We start from the raw sequence: 20,837 nt of genomic DNA, 5'->3' as shown, positions 1-20,837 counted from the left end.
GTGTAAAAAGCGCTGTTTTTCAAAAAGTGCCAAAACTGGTGTTCCGGCCGGTCCTGATCCTGTATAAAACTACCCTCTAGATATTCCTTTATCTAACAAGCCGTTAGGGTCTTCTCTTTTCTACTGGATGTCTCGTAGGATACAGACCGTACGAGAGCTTTGGGAGGAGTGGCATGTTGGTATTCATGGCAATCTATCTATCGAGTCGCTCGAGAACTCGTACGGATGTCGTTGGAGATTAGATAACAAGGAATGTGTCTTCTTCAGCCGTAGGATTGTCATCATTGACTGGATACAAGCTCGAGTCTCTAAAGGCATTCTTTTAGCTGACGTAATACCTAGACGAGGTTGAACTCATACAAAGAATCTCACAGAGGACGCTGTATCAACTGCAGGTATTATTAAAAAAAGGTGTATAACACTCACCAGGGCTAGAGTCAAATGCGAATGGGGTTATATTTAAAATCTTTGCTCATATAAAAGAGAGATAGCCTAATATATAAGTTAATTACTGTAGTTATTGAGTTCGTTAATTAACTAATTAACTAGTTAGTTAAACATCCCAGTTCTCTTAGGCTTACGTAAGAATGTTTATGAGCGGCAGAAAATATGTACGCTAGGTAAACTGGTACGAGATCTGACCTGTATGTAATTCTGGATATTTTCACCTTGGCGTTTCTCAGCCGGATTTAGTATGGTGTCTCGGACATGTCGGTAAGAAATCTGACCCCCATATATCCGCTAGTTAGACACCCCATCCCCCTACGTTTCTGGGGGATAGTCATTATAATATACAGAATCCGTGCTATAAGCAGACTCACCTTGTAAGGGCAGTTGGACCGCCCCTGCTCACTGTCCTATGCTTAGTGATACGGGATACAGCTAAACCAATAGTATGTATCTATCTACACCACTGTATACATGATGGTGTAGAGAGCAGGCCGGCACAACAGAGGACCCGAGCCGTGATCCGCCATATCTATGGAGGTGCAGACCACCATTACGATACCAAAGTGGGCCTTCCCTTTCTTGTGATAGTATCCTTTAGCGTCATGCAGGTTGATTCGTAACAAATGTGTACGACCTTCCATATTAGGCATAGCTTTATTTTCTGGCACTAGCCCTACTGTCCGAGTGGGGAAAGACGGGTAATAGTAGAAGTTTTCCCCGACTTGTTTTCCACGGCTACTGAATAGTGAATACCCCTAGTGGTGATCTATCTCATTGTTGAATGTGAGGGATCCGAAGCTTTAGATTACCGGCCGCATTTGCCATCCCCTGCCATACTAATTCCAGCACCGAAAGGTTTGGTAATCACTTCTTAGGAGAAGTGGATAGTTTTTTGTAACTGGTATGGTAACCGGCCAATCATCCGGCCCTAGATACCTAGGATATTTTAGGGGTAGGAAAACCGGGTTATCCGGGTGCGGGCCTGTAACCCGGCTTGTAACTTGAGGTTGGATAGCGGTTATTCGTGGCGGCTATTCTAAGCTGTCTCAAACCTCGTGGTTAGGGACTTTTGTATGGTCTAACCCAATCACAACGTCTACGACACAACTGGGTGATTCGTAGGCCGGATCCAGCCCCGTGACGTGGCGGCTATTCGTGGCGGCTATTCTAAACTGTCTCAAGCGTGTTTAGAACTTTAGATACTAGGCTAATAAACCAACATAGTTATCAGTGCTTGTAGATGATACTACTCAGCAATAGTATGGTATAATAGTCGCAAGACAGATATAAAAGGGGGCCGATGTCCCTCCAGTCTTCCTAATCATAGCAGTAATTAGACCGCAGTTGCCGTTGTTGTCTATCCATAATTTCAAACAAAATGCATGCGTCATTCATAATCCTCGCTGTTATTACCAGCCTTTCTTCGTCGGCCTCTGCTATTGGCCGCGTACTTGTCTTTAATAACTGCTCTTTCGATGTCTGGCCCTGGAGTCTTGATACTATTGGCGAAAACGGCATTCTTAGCCGTCTTCGTCCAGAGGAGCAGCAAGCTTTCCCGATGAACCCTCAACCTGGTGGTTCGTCCGTAAGTGTCGCCGTTAGCCCAGGTGCTCTCTCAAGCGGTGCAGCTCGAACCATCTTTGGCTACCAATTAACCGAAACCGGAGTATATTACAGTCTTTGCAATCAGTTTGGAGACTCCTTTCGCCCTTTCCCAGTCTCGGTCCACCCTCTTGATGGTAAGGGTTTTCGTTGCATCCCATTTGAATGGCCTGATGGTACGAATCCAGGTGGCCAAGCGCCGGTTCTAACATGCCCAACTGAAACGAGGATCCGTGTTACTCTTTGTGGTGGCCTGTGATTATTTTTTTATATTAGTGGTTAACATATCAACTAGACCTTGACAATGCCCATGGAACCTTGTCCATGGGAATTTCCCATGCCCGTCCATGGGACTAAAATTCAGAAATTTTGGTCCCAATGGGCGGGACTAGAATTGCTATGGAAGTTCCATTGGGAATTGGGACTTCCCAATGGGACTGTAAACAGTGCAAACATAGGACTTGCACAAATTATGCAAAAGTCATGATTCTTAGCTGTATTTTTCGGTATTCTGATTTCACTCAAAGTTCGAATTTATGAAGCTATTTGGCCTAACTTCTACGAGATATTCAAAGGAGCCTACTTGAACAGATCTATAAGTAATCGTATACTTAAGATTAAACAGTTAATTCAAGATGATAGAGTAAAACTAAATATATATTCTATTAGAGTAATAGCTTCGCTCAGGTCACTTAGTATGCTCCGTGTGTACTCCGTGTACTCAGTGCGCTCACGACTTAATATGCTCAGTATAACATCCTAGGTGCGGAAGCATGATATCTCAACATAGCCATTGATGACACATACTAGTAATAATCATATTCCTCATCTTCTCGTCGATGTTACGGGCTAGTCCCGCTTAATGCGCACTGTAAGGGCATATTAAAATAGAAAACATAACATGAAGAAAAGAAGGAAAGAAAACAACAAGATTCTCAGCTCGTACATGCAGTTCATATAGGGATAAGGAGCTCGCTGGTTCGGTCAATTCCTCCGTACGTTCAGCACCGTCTCGGTGCTTGTGAGGGAACTTCGTGTGCCATTCCCGTATGTTCGGGGCTTGCTCGGTAACGTTGGTACGGCCCTGGGAATAGTATCCCGGATGCATTTCCCAAGGGTGTTATCCTTAGGTGTCATGCTCAGCGCCTGTCCGGTACTCGGGAATATCTTCACGTGTCGCACGTTCTCGGTGAGGGCTTGACTGCCCGAACCTATTTCATATGAGGTCAGCTCATAACATTACCCCCCTCCCCCTTCGCGGCTTCCCAACTATCCAACGCAATGGTGTCCTCTAGGTTCCGCGCTGGCACCCACTGTCGTTCCGCATACCCCAGCCACTTGACCAGATATTGTCGCGAATACCCTCGTCCTCGCTTGACAGAGCGCTCTGCTTCAATCCGTTCGACAACCCATTCTTCTTCACCATCGATCAATACGCCTGGAGGCTGGTAATCTGCTAATTCCTGAGACGGGAAGGGATTTTGCGAAGCAGGCCGTAGTAGCGAAGTGTGGAAGACATCGTGTATTTGTCCCCCTACATCCAGCCGGTATGCGTGGGTTCCAACTTTCTCCAGGACTGTGTATTTAGCATGTCGATCATCAAGCTTTTTGGAGGGTCTATTGGTGCGGATATTGCGTAGATTGAGCCAGACTTTGTCCCCGATTCTGTAGTCGTAGGCGGCGTCTCGGTGCCGGTTCGCAGATTCCTCCATGCGTTGTTGTGTGGCTGCTAATTCAGTCTGGGCCAACTCTGTAGCCTGTGCTAGTTTCTCGACAATCCCTTTTGCGATCTCACGTTCTTTGCGTCGTGTCGTGGGTTCGTGGGTTGTTTCTCGTAGGTCAATTACTTCGAGATCATAACCATATTCCAGGAAGAAGGCGCTCATGCCTGTTGATGTCGATATCCGGTTATTAATAGCAAGTTCAGCTATAGGCAGGAGGTCTTTCCAATCCGTCTGAAAATAGTTACAGTGTTTCCGTAGATAATCCTCAATAACAGCATTCATTCTTTCAGTTTGTCCATCAGTTTGCGGGTGCCAGGCTGTTGATAAATGTCGGTCTATTTTCATGCTTCGGCATATATATCCCCATATTTCACTCACGAACTGTGTGCCTCGGTCAGAGATGATGCCGTTTGGGAACCCATGGCGCGATATGAAGTACTTGATGAATTTCCGGGCTACTGTTTCAGCGGAGAGGTTTTTAAGGGGATTAAGATAACACCTTTACAGAGCCGATCCACGATAACCATAAGGTTCGTATATCCACCACATTCAGGGAGCTTGTCGATAAAATCAGTGCTTATTTGACGCCATTTCCTTTCAGGGATTGGTAGTGGCTTTAATAATCCTTGTCGCCGTTCTCTCCAGATGGTGTTCGCGCCACATTTGTCGCAGTTACTCGTGAACCGTCGGACATCCTGGTGTATATGAGGCCAGAAGAATGCTCGTCCTACTATAGCACTTGTCCCGTTATGTCCTGGGTGTCCTGAGAGTAGTGAGTCGTGGCTTTGCTGTATGATCTTAGTTCGTAGCGGCTCATATTCAGGGACCCATCGTCGGCCTCGATGGTAAAGCCGTCCTTGTTCGTCGGTCTTGCAATCGGATATAGTAACTTTAAGGCCTAGTTCTCTAGGGAATGTTCGTAGCTTATCAGATACAGCACGGCGTATGCGGTCATATATCTTATCCTGTGCCTCTGCTTGTTGCCAGAGGGTATCTAGCTTTGGGATAGCTTCTCTCAGAACCTCAACAGGGCAGGCTTGTATATTTAGTGGTATAAGGATCCGGTCTCGATAAGTAAGACGGTCATCATTATAGTCCTGTGGCATATCCTGTGGTCTTCGGGAGAGGGCGTCAGGTTGGAAGGCTTGTGCGCCTGGGCGATAAACAAGTTCATATTGGAATCGGGAAAGGAGTATTTGCCAGCGCATCTGTCGTTCACTTAGCCTTCGGATTGTATTGAAGTAGCGTAGGTTCTTATAGTCAGTCACCACCGTGAAGGAGCCGTCCAGGGACATTAGTTCAGCTTCCCATTGCTTCATGCAGTCAATAATAGCAAGTAGCTCTTTATCATGGATCTTATAGTTACATTCCACTGGGTTCAGCTTCCGTGAGTAGTAGGCGCAGGTTCGGAGCCGTCCTTCGTTGTCATATTGGGAAAGCGTTCCTCCATTGGCGTATCCTGAAGAATCAGTCTCCACTATTGTTTTCCGCGTAGGGTCAAAGGCGACTAGAGCAGGCTCAGTGATAAAAAGGCTTTTTAGATCTTTAAAGGCTTTGTCAGATTGGTCATTCCATGTAAAGAGAGTACCACGGTGTGTGAGGTTAGTCAACGGTCGGACTATCTCAGAGTAGTTTCGGATGAACTGTCGGTAAAAGTTGGCGAACCCTAGGAACTGTCGGACTTCTCTTATATTAGTAGGGGCCTGCCATTCCTGTATTACTTTCACCTTAGCGGGGTCCATGCGTATTCCTTTCTCTGCTTCTATCCAAAATATCTGATTGTATGCAAGTAGGATACAATCAGGGTTCGGGTTAGGGTTATTTTTTCACTAACAAAAATCTGGGGTTAGCACGTAGGATACAATCACCGAAAAACGTAGGATACAATCAACTTTTTACGACCAATCCGCATGAAACTTTCATCAACTATTATTTACCCATTTATCTCCACACGCTGAAGTTTTCACCATGATCGACCATGTTAATATCCTGTAGAAGTATAGCAAAGTTAATGAGTTTTACCGGTAAGATCGTTTTGTTGGGGTGCATCGGAAGCTAACTAGCTGTTCAAATAAGATGTGGTCTGTGCGTAGCTAGATAGAGACAGTGTTTATTTTGTTATACATTCCATAGATTATTCAATATATTTCCATTCACTTCCACCATTTGACTCCATCGTTCAAATTTAGGTATTATATATCACCACCAACGATAGCATAATGAACACCATTCCATTCCAGAATACATATTTTGCACGACTGGTGGATTTCCCCGTTGTGGTATGCCGTGAATGCCAGTATGGTGTCTGGCCAAGTCAGATTGAAGGCCATTTGCAGCGTGCCCATAGTTATATATCACCTGCCGTGCGGATCCAGCTTGGTGATGAGGTTCGTAGCTGGCCCGATCTCGCCATTGATCCCATCGAGTTGGAGATTCCCCCCACTCGGACACACGTCATTCCCCAGCTCGTTGGTCCATTAGACGGCTGGCAGTGCCAGTTATCACCCGAGTCATGTTGGTATGTGTGTCCAAGTATAGACACCATGCGGCAACATTGGCTCAAGCAGCACGGTTGGAGCCGGACCGCCCACAAAGGCCAACCTACCCAATCTACCATGCAGACCATCCTGGCACGGCAGGAACAGGCATGTCGACAGGTTCGATGCCAGCGAATCTTCCCCCGGAAGATGGGGTCCCAGTATTTCGCTATTATTGATGACAAAGAGGACTCCCATCCCATTCCCACCGCATCCAGATCCACGATTTGGGAACAAGCCAGCCGGCAGTATGCCGAGTACGAGAAGCAAGCTGCTGAGCGGATCCAGCAAGGCCATATCGATGAGGCCAATCCATGGCTCCGTCGGACCGGCTGGGTGCTATATTTACACCCATTTTCCAGCACCCAGTTGTTGGAATATATCGACATGCCCGCTATAGATGACCAAATAGATCAATCCCCCATTGCCGATCCCAATGAACGTGCCATCCAGGCTATATGGATAGCCATGGGCCAGGTGGGACAGATCAGCCAGCAGTCCGTCATCCACACTGGCGTGTTTGTGCGCATGGAAGCCATCCGGACAGAACAACATCAAACCCGGTATCAGCCACTGGAGGCATATCAGGATCTGGAGACGATACCAGAGCGCATTCGTCCATGGCAGCAGATATTGATGTTTTTTTGGCGGACACAGCAATGTGCATCCGACAAGAGACATCCCCCATATCGATTCACCCAACGACAACACGCCGCGTGGAATCGACTGGTGCAGGTTGCTCGTCCCCGGATCCCACCCCGGAGTTCGGGACGGTCGATGGTCTTGCAACCTGGACAGCGGCGTCCATGGGAGCTGAGCCCATCCCCTGGATCCAGCGAGTCGTCCGGCTCCGACGACGAATCATTCACCGACGACGATGAGATGGACGAGGAGATCCACCATGACCCCGAGCTGGAGAGCTCCATTCCAGCGGGCTCCATCCCGGAGAGCTCCATCCCACCGTTGACCCCCATCCAGCGGGCGTGTTTGGACTTTTGCATCGAGCTGTTGAACCAGCGTGTGGTACACCGGGAATACGACTGCGCATTGGTGTGTGCCATGGCGGTGTTGGGCGTTCGCGATCGAGGTGGATGGCGGACCCCGGAGGATTACCCGCCCATTTTGTCCAAAGTGATCAAACTGGCCCGGTTCATGGTGGTCCGGAAAGCCATGGAACTGGCGGAGAACGAGGACGACGCTGAACCCGCCAGTTCCATGCAGGAGAACGACTAGGACAGTGCGTACGGAGGATCCCCATCCCCCCGTGCCACTCCATCCAAGAAAGGGTGTTTGCAGTGGGTGACGCAGATGATGGACCGGTTCATGGTGCGTGGATCCCAGAGCCCAATGCAGTGGATGTTGGATTTACGGACGTATGGGTTGAAGATCCATTACAACACCACCACGGAGGGCCATGTGACGTGGCAGAATAGTGATGAGCTGTTATATAAAGATGTCAAATTTACAATGCGGCAGTTCCGTGGCATGGTCGACCACACGGTGCGAGATGCATGGCGGATCTTGATGGAGGATTTGCTGCAATGCACCCCCAATCAGGTGCCAGTGATTCCATGGGATCAGCTGTATGACAACCCGTTCAATGAGGATCCCCAATGGAGTTTTGTGCAGGATCCGCGGACCCCATGGCCCATCGATGGCACCGGCTGGCTATGGCAGCATATCCAGGATCATCCCCCATTATGCCGTCGATTGATCTAGGCCGACGGCCACGGCATTCAGCCCATCCGCTGGCAGGCATTCCACCGACGGATCAGCACGTTTTTGGAGAAGCTGCTGGCGGCGGTCCAATTCACATGGGGCCAACCCGCTCGTGCCCCGGAGTTGTTGAGCATTCGACATGAGAATAGCCACGTTGGTGGGATCCGGAACATGTTCATTGAGGACGGCATGGTGGTATTGGTGGCGCGGTATCATAAAGGATATCAGGTGAGTGGCGACGTCAAGATCATCCATCGATATTTACCACGAGAGGTGGGTGAGCTCCTGGTATGGTATTTATGGCTGGTATTGCCATTTCAACGGCGCATCGACGCGTGGATGCATCAGCGGGAGGACATCAATCCCCATATCTGGGCCTCCGCGCCGTGGGAACCCACATGGACCTCGGAACGGGTGCGGCGGATATTACAACGGGAGAGCACTGTGGGATTGTCCGGGCAGACATTGAATATTGCATCGTACCGTGAGATTGCCATTGCAATCAGCCGCCGATATATGCGAGCAGAACGGGCATTTGTTCGCCGTGACCCCCATTCCACCACGGAGGATGATTTGCATGAGGATGAGGCCCAGATTATGGCCCGGATGATGGATGAGCAGGCTGGACACAGCCCCCACGTGGCGGGAGCTGTATATGCGCGGGAAACCACCGAACGAGCTGGCGAAGTGGCCGATCGACGACAACGATTCCGGCAAAGCAGCCAGGAATGGCATCAGTTTTTGGGGTTTACATCCGCCATCCAATCACTGCGTTCCCGCATGATCACCCCATTCCAAGACACGGCCCAGGCCAGTCAGATCGAGCGATGGAGCCATACCCGAGCCATGGATCTCGACGAGTCATTACAGCAGATGATGGGACCGTCCGCCACGTTTCGAGGGACCCAGAAAGCCGTGATTCAGTCCATCGTCCAGCGGCAGAGTCCCATTGTTGCCATCATGCCCACGGGCGCGGGGAAGAGTTTATTGTTCATGTTGCCCGCATGGATGAGCCGTGGAGGCACCACCATTGTGGTTGTTCCATTGGTGGCATTACGGGGAGATCTCCAACAGCGATGCCAGACCTTGGGCATCTCATGTGTGGAATGGGATTCGCGACGTCCCGTGGATGGAGCATCGATTGTATTGGTCACGCCCGAATCCGCCATGAGTGAGACGTTCCAGACCTTTATCAACCGAAAGCAGTGGACCAAGGAGCTGGACCGCATTGTGATCGACGAATGCCACATCATATTGCAGGAAGGATATGAGTTCCGGAAGCAGATGGCGCAGCTGGGTGCATTAGTCCGCGCGGAGACCCAACTCGTGTTATTAACCGCCACCTTGCCCCGTGAAAGCGAAGCATTGTTATGCCAGCGGATGTATTTAGATTCCCCAACGATCCAGTGGTTCCGCGGCCGGACCAGCCGGACCAACGTGGCATATCAAGTGATCGAGATTGGCGCTGGTGAGCCATCTTGTGATATGAGCGAGCTGATGATTACGTGGATTCAGCAGCGAGTTCAGCAGCTCCACGAGGGGAAAGTGGTCATATATACCAATACCATTGCCACCGTCCAGCAGATTGCGCACCAACTGCAATGTCCGGCATATTACAGCCAGGCGGTGGATAAAAAGGGGATGTTAGCATTATTCCAGAAGCAGAATCCCGGGGTGATGGTCGCCACGAGTGCATTGGGGATGGGGATTGACATTCCCGACATCCGGCTGGTGATCCACGTGGGCCGGACGCGGTCATTGTTGGATTATGGGCAGGAAAGTGGACGAGCTGGACGTGATGGGGATGCCAGCCAGGCAATCATGTTAATTGATGGTCACGGACGGGGTTGGGATGATCCCCCCACGGTGGATTCGCGGGTGCAGGAATACATTGGTGGTGGTTGTCGACGGCGGGCATTAGATATATATTTGGACGGGACGGTGGATGGATATACACGGCAGCAGTGTGAGGATGGTGAGGCGATGTGTGACCGGTGTCAGAGTATTATAGATCCCGATCCCGCCAGTCCGAATGCCAGTCCCAATCGCTGGCTTATTGCCCGCCAGAATAACAGACAGGAAGCCAGTGATTCGGCCAGTGATTCGGCCAGTGATTCGGCCAGTGATTCGGCCAGTGATCCAGCCAGTGATCCAGCCAGTCATTCAGCCAGTCATTCAGCCAGTCATTCAGCCATCCATGACAGACCAAACGGCTGCCCAAAGAACCGCCCAAGGACCAGCCATTTCACCAGTCCCAACAGCCACCATATCGCCATTCCCACACCATCACCCGGTCCACGCAAACGCGCCATTTCCCACCATTCCATCCCCCCCATGGCCAAACGTCGGGCCCATCCCATATTCCCGTCGACGGCATATTACCAGGGGCCCATGCAACGACAGACGCAGCACGCGGAGGCGGATGGACAGGAAATCGAGTCCATCCGGGAACCGTTTGACCGGTGGGCCGGGCAATGTCGATTATGCGGGATGACAGGGCAACCAGCGCACCATAGGATTGGCAATTGTCCCCATCCACAGGCACAGATTGCGCAGTCATGGATGGACCAGGTGATCGAACAGGTGGTCCATCAGCCACGGGGGGCCGGACGGCGAGGGTATGAGGCATATGCGGCATGTTTTGGATGCCATTCCCCGCAGTGGATTTGCCAACAGTGGGAGAGCAACGGCTACGGTGGTTACCAGAAGACGCACGAGCGGTGTCAATATCCCCATGTGGCGATTCCGATCATGGGACAGTTATTGCATGGACCGCAGCGGCATTCAATCCGTGTAGCATGGCAACAGCGAATGCAGGCCCAGTTCCCCGGGGTGGACATTGACGATGAGCGAGGGTTGATTGGACATTTCCAACGGCGATTTGGGCGACGTGGTGAGGAGCGCAGCGGATTGGTGGTAGAGATGAATTGGATGTGTGAATTTATCGAGCGGGAATTCCCCGCGTGAGGTTATATATATTTATATCCCCATTCCATCAATACCCCCCAACATATATGATATATCATCATATCCAGCAACGTTGAGGCCATTACAATGATTAAGAATTGTATATATATATCACCGTTCATAGAGGAAATTGATCATCTCCATCCACAACGCATCACGATGATATTATTCAGATTATTGATCATGAGCAAGATATATTCGAAGATTATAACTGTTATATCCAGATTCAGGACTAGATTTAGATCAGGGTTCAGGATCAGATTTGGATCAGGGTTCGGGATTGAATTTCGATTATGGTTAGAGATCGGATTTATATTATATATAGAGATATACATTGGCGCCATTACCCAAGTTGTATATCAAGAAAGCCAACTTACATATAAAGGATTGACCCCATAACCCAACATGTATATTAAGGATTCAATAACCCAACTTACCGGTAGAGGGATTGGTAATCCAACTTATAGGTAGAAAGATTAGTAACCCAACTTATAGATAGAGAGATTGGTAACCCAATTTACACTAGGATTGGCTCCATAACCAAGTGGCTATAACTGTAACCCATATCGCGATTCGGTTCATCAGGCAGTTATTGTATCGACCGCAGCAGGATGCCATCCATATAACATCGCAACGGCGAATATAGGGGTACTCCCCCACAGTAGACATCAACGACCCGCGGCAGTTGATCCGGCATTTCCAATGGCGATTTAGACGACGCGGTGAGAAGCGCAGTGGATTGGTGGTAGAGACGAATTGGATGTGTAGATTTATTGAGCGGGAATTCCCCATGTGAGGTTATATATATTCATATCCCCATTCCATCATTGTATATTCCACTCCTTCCATCAATACCCCCCAATATATATGATATATCATCATATCCCGCAACGTTGAGACCATCACCATGATTGAGAATTATATATATATATATCACAGTTCATCGAGGAAATTGATCATCTCCATCCACAACACATGACGATGATATTATGAAGATTATTGATCACGAGCAAGATATATATCGAAGATTATGACTGTTATATCCGGATTCAGGACTAGATTTAGATCAGGGTTCGGGATCAGATTTCGATTATGGTTCGGGATCAGATTTCGATTATGGTTAGGGATCAGGATCAGATTTGGATCAGGGTTAGGGATCAGATTTCGATTATGGTTCGGGACTGGATTTTGATCAGGGTTAGAGATCGGATTCATATTATATATAGAGATATATGTTCGCGCCATTACCCAACTTGCACATCAAGAAAGCCAACTTAGACATTAATCGCAGGGTAAGCCAACTTACATATAAAGGATTGACCCCATCACCCAACATGTATATTAAGGATTCAATAACCCAACTTACCAGTAGAGGGATTGGTAACCCAACTTACCGGTAGAAAGATTAGTCACCCAACTTATAGGTAGAGAGATTGGTCATCCAATTTACATATCCAGGATTGGCTCCATAACCAAGTGGCTATAACTGTAACCCATATCGCGATTTGGATCATAGGGCAGTTATTGTATCGACCGCAGCAGGATGCCATCCACATAGCATCGCAACGGCGAATACAGGGGCAGTCCCCCACGGTCGACATCAACGACCCACGGCAGTTGATCAGGCATTTCCAACGGCGATTTCGACGATGCAGTGAGAAGCGCAGTGGATTGGTGGTGGAGATGAATTGGATATGTGGATTGATCGAGCGGGAATTCCCCGGGTGAGGTTATATATATGATGGAGCTGCGATTATTATATATTCGATTCATCCCATAGACCGCAGCCGCGATATACTCCATACAATTATATATTATTAGGAATAGTGATATCCAGCATATAGAGGCATAATTATTTATATATGCAGAACTTGCAGTGGTGATCATGAACATAAATTCGCAATATATATACCGGGTGGTGGGTTTCAGTTGCAATAGCAACCAGCAACTGAGCGGCATTATATAATTGATATTAGAGATCAAGAGTGAGGAATATATAGAGGATGGAGATTATTACATGAAGGTTTGAGATTGGATTCGGATCATGGTTAGGGATTGGATTCAGATCATGGTTAGGGATCGGATTCCGATCATGGTTAGGGATTAGATTCCAATCATGGTTAGGGATTGGATTCCGATCATGGTTAGGGATCGGATTCAGATCATGGTTAGGGATCAGATTCAGATTATGGTTAGGGATCAGATTCAGATCGTGATTAGAGATCGGATTCAGATAATAGATTAAAATACACCCCATAATCCAGCTTGCATATAAAGGATTTTAATAGCCCAACTTGTAGGTAAAGGGCCAGATAACCCAACTTGCACATAAAGGGTAGGATAATCCAACTTGTATATAAAGGGCTGGGTAAGCCAAGGATTAGAAGAGAGTAGGATAACCCAACTTGCACGTAAAGGGTAGGATAATCCAACTTGTATATAAAGGGCTGGGTAATCCAAGGGTTAGAAGAGAGTAGGATAACCCAACTTACACGTAAAGGGTAGAGTAACCCAACTTGCACATAAAGAGTAGAGTAACCCAACTTATACATAAAGGGTAGGATAACCCAACTTACACATAAAGGGCCGGGTAACGCAAGGGTTAGAAGAGGGTAGGATAACCCAAGTTTCACATACCGGGTAGAGTCACCCAACTTGCACATAAAGAGTAGGATAAGCCAACTTCCACACAAAGGATTGACCCCATAACCCAACATACACATCAAGGATTCAATAAGCCAACTGACAGGTACAGTATATATATTCCCATTCCGATTTGGTCCATATTATATACGGAGATATATCGAGTTGCACGTCAGGGAAGGCAACTTGGAGGTTCACGGCAGGGTAATACAACTTATATATCAAGGATTAGATAACACAAGTTACACATTATAGGCAGGGTACAGAAAGTTATAGATAACAGATTCAATCAGGCACATTAGACGTAGAGGGTTTAGTAGGGCGAGTTGCACATGGAGGATTTCATCATGCCCGTTGTAGGTAGAGAGATTGGTCACCCCCATTATCGGTTCCGGGTTAACAGCGTAACACAAGTTATAGATCCAGGGCAGGATAACACAACTCCCAACTCGGTTCGAAATGATTCAGGTGAGTGACCAGTACGTTTAACACAGATACGCCATAAGTTTAAAGCAAGTGGCCGATAACTTTAAGCTAAGTACAGCATAACTGTAAGCCAAGTGGCCAGTAACTTTGACACGAGTAGCCAGTAACTGTAACGCGAGTAGCGCGTAACTTTAACGCAAGTACGGGATAACTTTAACCCAAATGGCCAGTAACTTTCAGCCAAGTACGGCATAACTTTAACCCAAGTGGCCAGTAACTTTGACACGAGTAGCCAGTAACTTTAACCCAAGTGGCCAGTAACTTTAACGGGAGTAGCTGGTAACTAACACTTATTTTAAATGTCGGTGATATAACCGCCATTTATTTTTGCTAACAAACACTAGTGTGGTGCTAGGCAGTCTGGATAACCGCCATTTATTTATTGGCGGTTATCCCCCAGCTATATTTACCACTAGGGTTACCGCTCAAATTTGGACCAGATATAATGTCGACTTCGGGCAACTTGTCCATGTAAGTATAATCAATTTGAGCGATTCGTTCACCAGTGGTATATGATTGAAAATGATTAGGGTTCATTTTTGATGTTGGTGGTTTGCGGAAGCGTTATACCCAATATAGATATTCATCCACACCATAAGGGGTCATATTAGCATTTCCACGACGCGTATTCCCACGCGTTCCACGTGTATATTCATATTCATGCCATTCATATTCATTCAATTCACCAGGAGTAAATCATAATCAAGCATGGCACCCCCAATTGTTGACCAGATATTCCAGTATGACCCCCATCATCGGATTGTAATTTGTTGTTTGTGCCAGCATGTTGTATTTGATAGTCAGTTACCATCCCATTTACGGAACACGAGGCATATACGAGAACGGCATTCACAGCACATTATATTATTCCAGCAATATCACCAGCAGTTTCCCAAACGGATCCGCCATCACCGTGAATTGGTGATCCCCCATAAGCCCATTGCGCCCATTCCCGGATTGATCCCACCGCGGGATCCCACATATCAGTGTAGTTATCCCGGTTGCCATTGGATTGGAGAGACCATTCGACGGATCCACGACCATTGCCGCCAGGAACATGGATGGAAAAACCCCCAGAACCGAGGACGACCCCGTTCCAAGGCACCGTCCAAACCCCAGCCCAACATGCCATGGAACATTGTAGCCAGCCAACGGTTTATCCCCAAAGGACGTGGATCCCAACGGTTTGCCGTCCAACATGACCATACCACCATCACCACCGCCATATCCGATCCAGAAAACCCATCATGGGATGCGGCGCAGCAGGCGATGAAGCAGGAGATCATCCATCGAGAGCAGCAGATCGACGCCGCGGAACGAGAACGGATCCGTCCCCACGAGTCCCGCGAGGTCAACCCATGGGTCGAACGGATGGGATGGGCCGATCATTTGTTAGAGGAGGATCGAGGCACATTACGGGCATTGTTACAACGACCCGATCCCGAACAAGAGCCCATATTGGCCGAGATTGACGAGCGATTTCACCGGATCGTCATGGTCGCGCAGCGCACCACATTGACGCGGTTGAACATATTCAGTCGATTTGAGATGCACCGGAAACAGGTGGATCAGATGCCCCAACACCCGTTCCAAGCGCGGATGGTGGCCGGCACCATTGAACAGTACATCGAGGTGTGGCAACGGATCATCCGGTATATCATGCGCAGTGTGAGTACCGGCGACGTCCGATTTCAGTTCCATGCCACCCAATGCGAGACCATCCACCAGATCCGGCAGGCCATGTCCGAGGACGAGAGCACCCATTCCCCCGTCCATGCCACCGAGGAGATGGATCCCACCGACCAGCCATTGGATGCCGTCGATCGTGCCATATTGACATGGTGCATCGCCATGTTGGACCATCGATTACAGGGTCAGCACGGGCAGGAGTTCGTGAACGGCATCATCAGCGGGTTGGCCGCCATGGGGATCCGGGAGTCGGGTGGATGGGAGACGGCGTTGGCATTTACCCCCAAGTTGTCCGCCATGATCAAGATTGCCCGCATGTTAGTCGCGCAACAGGCATGGGAGGAAAGCGAGGCCCATGCCGGATTGTCCGATTGTTTCGTGGCATTACGCGGGATGATGTTGCGATTTATGACCACCATGGAACCCACCCCGATGAAGTGGATGTTGGATTCCCGCACATACGGCATGAAAATCCGGTACGGCACCACGGCGGATGGGTTGATTGAATGGCACGGAGACCGCATCACATACCAGCATCATCGGTTTACCATGGATCAATTGCGGGAGACGGTGCATGGCATTATCAACCGGGCATGGGACCATTTGACGCAGGACGTATTGTTGTTTCCCACCGACCATCGATTGCCAACCATCGCATGGGAGACCATGGAGACCATGCCGTCGAGGATCAACCCGGGTGGTATTTTGCCCAGGATCCCCGCAATGCATGGGACGTGGATGACACATGGTGGTTACACGACCGCATATGGCAGGAACCCGGATTCCGACGCGCATTCATCCACGCCGAGCGTCCATCCGGCACATCCGCCACCCACGCATGGCGCCCCCGTCGAGTGCAGCAGTGGATGCGAGCCGTGGGACGGATGAAGGAGTATTTATTGGTGTTGATGCATTTGACCAGCGGTGCCCCCGCACGAGGGCCCGAAGCCATGTCCATCCGGTACCAGAACACCCCGTTTGGCGGATTACGCAACCAGTTGATCGAGCACGGGTTGGTGTCATTCATGACCACGTATCACAAAGGATACCACATCCAGGGTCGACCCAAGATCATCCATCGATACGTGCCCCGGGCCGTGGGCGAGTTGTTTATATATTTCCAACGGTTGGCCATGCCATTCCAACGCCACGTCGAAACCATGGTGTACGGACAACCCGAACGGAGTGGGTTTATATGGCCGCCCCAGGAGGTGGATGGCACCACATGGACGTCCGAACGGATGAAACGGGCCATGCAACGAGAAACCGAGATTGGCATGGGGGTCCCATTGACCATCAGCGCATGCCGGCAGATCATGATCGCCATTGCCCGGCGATATTTGGGTCCCACGACCGGGTTTGAGAGCGATTCGATGGAGGAAGAACAGGAGATGGATGAGGACGAGGATGGGTGTTGGTGGACGGCCGACGATGCGGTGATTGATATCCAAGCCGGACATGGAAGCCACGTGGCCGGGATGATATACGCACGCGGCGTGGAGGAAGCCCCCGGGACCATGGCGGCCATGAAGGCCCAGTTTCGACAGGCCAGTGAGCGATGGCATCGGTTTTTGGGATTTCCCCCGTCCATCGTGCCGGCATGAAACGAACACGAGGGATTCCCACGGTGGATCCCCGTGCCGTGGCCCATTGGCACGCCATGCGACAGGCGCCCATTCAGCCGTTGTTGGAAGGGATTGTCGGACCCGGCGCCCAGTTCCAGGGGATCCAGAAAGCGGCCATTGACGCCGTCATGGGCAGTGCCCCGTGGGTATTGGGGGTGATGGGCACCGGTGGTGGGAAGAGCATGATATTCATGGTCCCCGCGGCGTGGGAGCGTGCCGGGACGAGCATCGTGGTGGTGCCGACGGTATCGTTACGGCAGGATATGCAGCGGGAGTGTGCGCAGGCGGGCATATCATGCGTGCCGTGGAATTCCCATCGACCGCCCGAGACGGCGCGGATCGTATTAGTGACGCCGGAATCGGCCACCAGCAAGGGGTTTCGATCGTACATCAGTCGATTGCAGGAGCGGAACCGATTGGACCGGATCGTCATCGACGAATGCCACACGATATTGGACAGCCGCGAGGAGTTTCGACCGAAGATGGCGGGATTACACGTGTTGATGACCATCGGCAGTCCCGTGGTGTTGTTGACGGCCACGTTGCCGGCCGTGGATGAGGTTCGATTATTCCAGCGGTTGCAGTTGACGCCCACCGTCGTGCAACGATTCCGCAGTCCCCACACGACGCGGGTCAACATCGCATATCGGGTCGAGTCGATGAGCGTGGACGTGGATGAGGACGAGGTGGTGGCATTCATCCGGCAGCGCGAGGCCCATTGGCATCCCCGTGGCGGCCAGATCATCGTATATCGGAGCGAGACCGGCGACGTGGACGCATTGGCCACCCGATTGGGTTGTTTGGCATATCACGGCAAGATGGCCGTGGCCATGAAAGAGCACGCATTACAGGCATTCACCCCGCATCCCGAGGGGACGACGGACCCCATCCGCAGTGGCATGACGATTGTGGCGACGAACGCATTGGGCATGGGCATCAATATTCGCACCGTGCGGTGTGTCATCCACGTGGAGGTGCCCAGCATGTTGCGGGAGTACAGCCAGGAAAGCGGACGGGCCGGACGGGATGGGCAGGCCAGTGAAGCCATCATCATCGCGCCCACGCCATTCCAGGCCCGCGGATGGTCGCAGTGGGAGGCCGGATATGAAGAAGGGAAACAGGCCATGCGGGAGTATTTCCACGGCACCAGATGTCGACGGGCGGTATTGGATGCGTATTTGGATTCATACGAGAGACCCGACGGTTGTACGGACGGTGAGGCACCATGTGATCAATGCAGCGTCCGTTCGCATCCATCCCCATTGCATTCCGCCGACGTGACGGCCACATGGATGGCGCAGGAGCAGCAGAAGCAGACGATGGCCCAGCAGGTGCAACGGATCCGTGGGGAGGCGGCCATGGCGGTGGATCAATTAGAGAGCACATTATTGCAGTGGCAACACCGATGTGCGGTGTGTTATATGGAGACGATGGATGTGGCCATGTCCATGCATCCCATCACGGCATGTTCCCAACCCGCGGCGGGCATTGTCCAGGGTCACATCGAGCAGATGACGCGGCAGATGCGGGAGCGGCGCAAATACGCGCGGTTTTCGTGTTGTTTCACATGCGGGGTGCCCCAGGCCATATGCCAGCGATACGAGGCCCGTCCCGACGGTGGATGGCGGGTCATTCCCGAACGACAATGCCAGTTTCCGGACGTGGTGATCCCGACGGTGATCAGCATCATGCATTTGAACCCCGGCGCATGTGCGGAGACGATATATGCATGGATGCGCGACGACCAGGTGGATGTGGAGGATGCCGACCACGTATATGCATGGTTTGGGCAGAAGATCCGATGGAGTGGCATGGAAGGGACCCGATTGATTGAGGTGTTTTATCGGTTGAGTCGGTTTGTGATTGCACCCACATCCCGGTCCCCACGAGCATGACGGTTTTACACCCCGGGTGCAGAAGCATTATATTGTTATTTAATCAAGAGATACCGTGTTTCCATTCCACAGAATCCATGGAAGGGATCCATATCGTCCATGTGATCCAAATCATAAAAATCACCGACATCGTGGAAGTAACCAAAGAGATGGAAGTCAGAGCGAGCAACCCACACCCCCCATATTCCATATATCGCATATATCCAAAGGTTCCGGTGCACCGACCGAATTTTGGGTTCATTGATCGATAAAGAATGGCCGATAGAAGGATCCATACATTAGAGTGCCAACCAGAGAGAGATACACATGATATATTTCCAGTAATCCAACATCATACCAATGCAAGTCATAATTCATACCGCAGAGTATCCATCCATCATCATTGAAAGGATATTGGAGTTGATTAACCGTCCATCATCATATCCAACCATCGAGATATATAATTCGTTCGTGGATGCCGTTCCCGGCAAGATAGGAACCCCATAACCGTATTACACGTTACAACAAGATTACACGTTACAACAATATATATTTCATGGCAGTGACACGCGTTCAAAGACAGTTTTATACACCAGATGCAGAAATGGCATATCCATTACCGATGCACCCAATATCGACCGGGACCGTAGTTGTTGGAGATTACCGAGGAAAGTCGGATTTAGACGGTGATATGTCCCGAACCCACCGATCCACAGACCAGCATTTACAGCCCCACGAGGTTGACCGACATCAGAGCAACCATCAACGTTTTTCAGATGATTTCCGTTATATCCATAATCCGATCCGCATTATATTACCATTGCGAATATCATATGTCCGAAAACATCATATATATCACGTACAAGATGATTATATATTTCGATTGATCACGGTTGAATGAAGGTATTTATATATAATCCAGATCAAGAATATCATGGTTCATCAATATGGATTATAAATTTATAGCACCGTTCGGAGTCGAAAGGAAAGATGATATTACGATAATTATTCACGATTATTCGAGGAGAAAAGAAAGATTCCGATTTCGATTGAGGTCCGAAAAAGGATATTCCATGGATCCCGTCCACATTTTTCGAACCAGCGAATGATAAGAGAAGGTCCGGTATGGAAGAATCATATATATGAAGGATTATGTCGATATATCATACCGAAAAGGAAAGAAATCGGATTGGGATTAGGATTAGGATTAGGATTAGGATTAGGATTAGGATTAGGATTAGGATTAGGATTAGGATTAGGATTAGGATTAGGATTAGGATTAGGATTAGGATTAGGATTAGGATTAGGATTAGGATTAGGATTAGGATTAGGATTAGGATTAGGATTAGGATTAGGATTAGGATTAGGATTAGGATTAGGATTAGGATTAGGATTAGGATTAGGATTAGGATTAGGATTAGGATTAGGATTAGGATTAGGATTAGGATTAGGATTAGGATTAGGTTAGGGTTAGGGTTAGGTTAGGGTTAGGTTAGGATTAGGATTAGGGTTAGGGTAGGA

General features: G+C 49.5%; 8 protein-coding genes across 8 annotated transcripts; 6 read left to right on the top strand and 2 right to left on the bottom strand.

Moving 5' to 3' along the window:
• Positions 1–1,828: 1,828 nt before the first annotated feature.
• EYB26_003771 (uncharacterized protein) lies at positions 1,829–2,311 on the top strand (the record flags this gene model as incomplete). The annotated part of the gene is made up of 1 exon (XM_054263065.1): positions 1,829–2,311. One exon carries the CDS (start codon positions 1,829–1,831, stop codon positions 2,309–2,311), a length of 483 nt encoding a protein of 160 aa, XP_054119040.1.
• A 967-nt stretch (positions 2,312–3,278) lies between these two features.
• Positions 3,279–4,198, bottom strand: EYB26_003770 (uncharacterized protein; the record flags this gene model as incomplete). The annotated part of the gene is made up of 2 exons (XM_054263064.1): positions 3,279–4,093; positions 4,159–4,198. 2 exons carry the CDS (start codon positions 4,196–4,198, stop codon positions 3,279–3,281), a joined length of 855 nt encoding a protein of 284 aa, XP_054119039.1.
• A 33-nt stretch (positions 4,199–4,231) lies between these two features.
• On the bottom strand, positions 4,232–5,518 carry EYB26_003769 (uncharacterized protein; the record flags this gene model as incomplete). Its single annotated transcript, XM_054263063.1, has 1 exon — positions 4,232–5,518. One exon carries the CDS (start codon positions 5,516–5,518, stop codon positions 4,232–4,234), a length of 1,287 nt encoding a protein of 428 aa, XP_054119038.1.
• Positions 5,519–5,995: 477 nt separating this feature from the next.
• EYB26_003768 (uncharacterized protein) lies at positions 5,996–7,546 on the top strand (the record flags this gene model as incomplete). Its single annotated transcript, XM_054263062.1, has 1 exon — positions 5,996–7,546. One exon carries the CDS (start codon positions 5,996–5,998, stop codon positions 7,544–7,546), a length of 1,551 nt encoding a protein of 516 aa, XP_054119037.1.
• A 75-nt stretch (positions 7,547–7,621) lies between these two features.
• On the top strand, positions 7,622–10,999 carry EYB26_003767 (uncharacterized protein; the record flags this gene model as incomplete). Its single annotated transcript, XM_054263061.1, has 2 exons — positions 7,622–7,936; positions 8,033–10,999. 2 exons carry the CDS (start codon positions 7,622–7,624, stop codon positions 10,997–10,999), a joined length of 3,282 nt encoding a protein of 1,093 aa, XP_054119036.1.
• Positions 11,000–15,253: 4,254 nt separating this feature from the next.
• Positions 15,254–16,705, top strand: EYB26_003766 (uncharacterized protein; the record flags this gene model as incomplete). Its single annotated transcript, XM_054263060.1, has 1 exon — positions 15,254–16,705. One exon carries the CDS (start codon positions 15,254–15,256, stop codon positions 16,703–16,705), a length of 1,452 nt encoding a protein of 483 aa, XP_054119035.1.
• Positions 16,706–16,767: 62 nt separating this feature from the next.
• EYB26_003765 (uncharacterized protein) lies at positions 16,768–17,421 on the top strand (the record flags this gene model as incomplete). Its single annotated transcript, XM_054263059.1, has 1 exon — positions 16,768–17,421. One exon carries the CDS (start codon positions 16,768–16,770, stop codon positions 17,419–17,421), a length of 654 nt encoding a protein of 217 aa, XP_054119034.1.
• Positions 17,422–17,477: 56 nt separating this feature from the next.
• Positions 17,478–19,337, top strand: EYB26_003764 (uncharacterized protein; the record flags this gene model as incomplete). The annotated part of the gene is made up of 1 exon (XM_054263058.1): positions 17,478–19,337. One exon carries the CDS (start codon positions 17,478–17,480, stop codon positions 19,335–19,337), a length of 1,860 nt encoding a protein of 619 aa, XP_054119033.1.
• Positions 19,338–20,837: the final 1,500 nt, after the last annotated feature.

This window comes from Talaromyces marneffei, chromosome 3 (assembly GCF_009556855.1).
Source record: "Talaromyces marneffei chromosome 3, complete sequence".
In the NCBI taxonomy this organism is placed as follows: domain Eukaryota; kingdom Fungi; phylum Ascomycota; class Eurotiomycetes; order Eurotiales; family Trichocomaceae; genus Talaromyces; species Talaromyces marneffei.
This window is presented reverse-complemented; position numbering and strand designations above follow the sequence as displayed.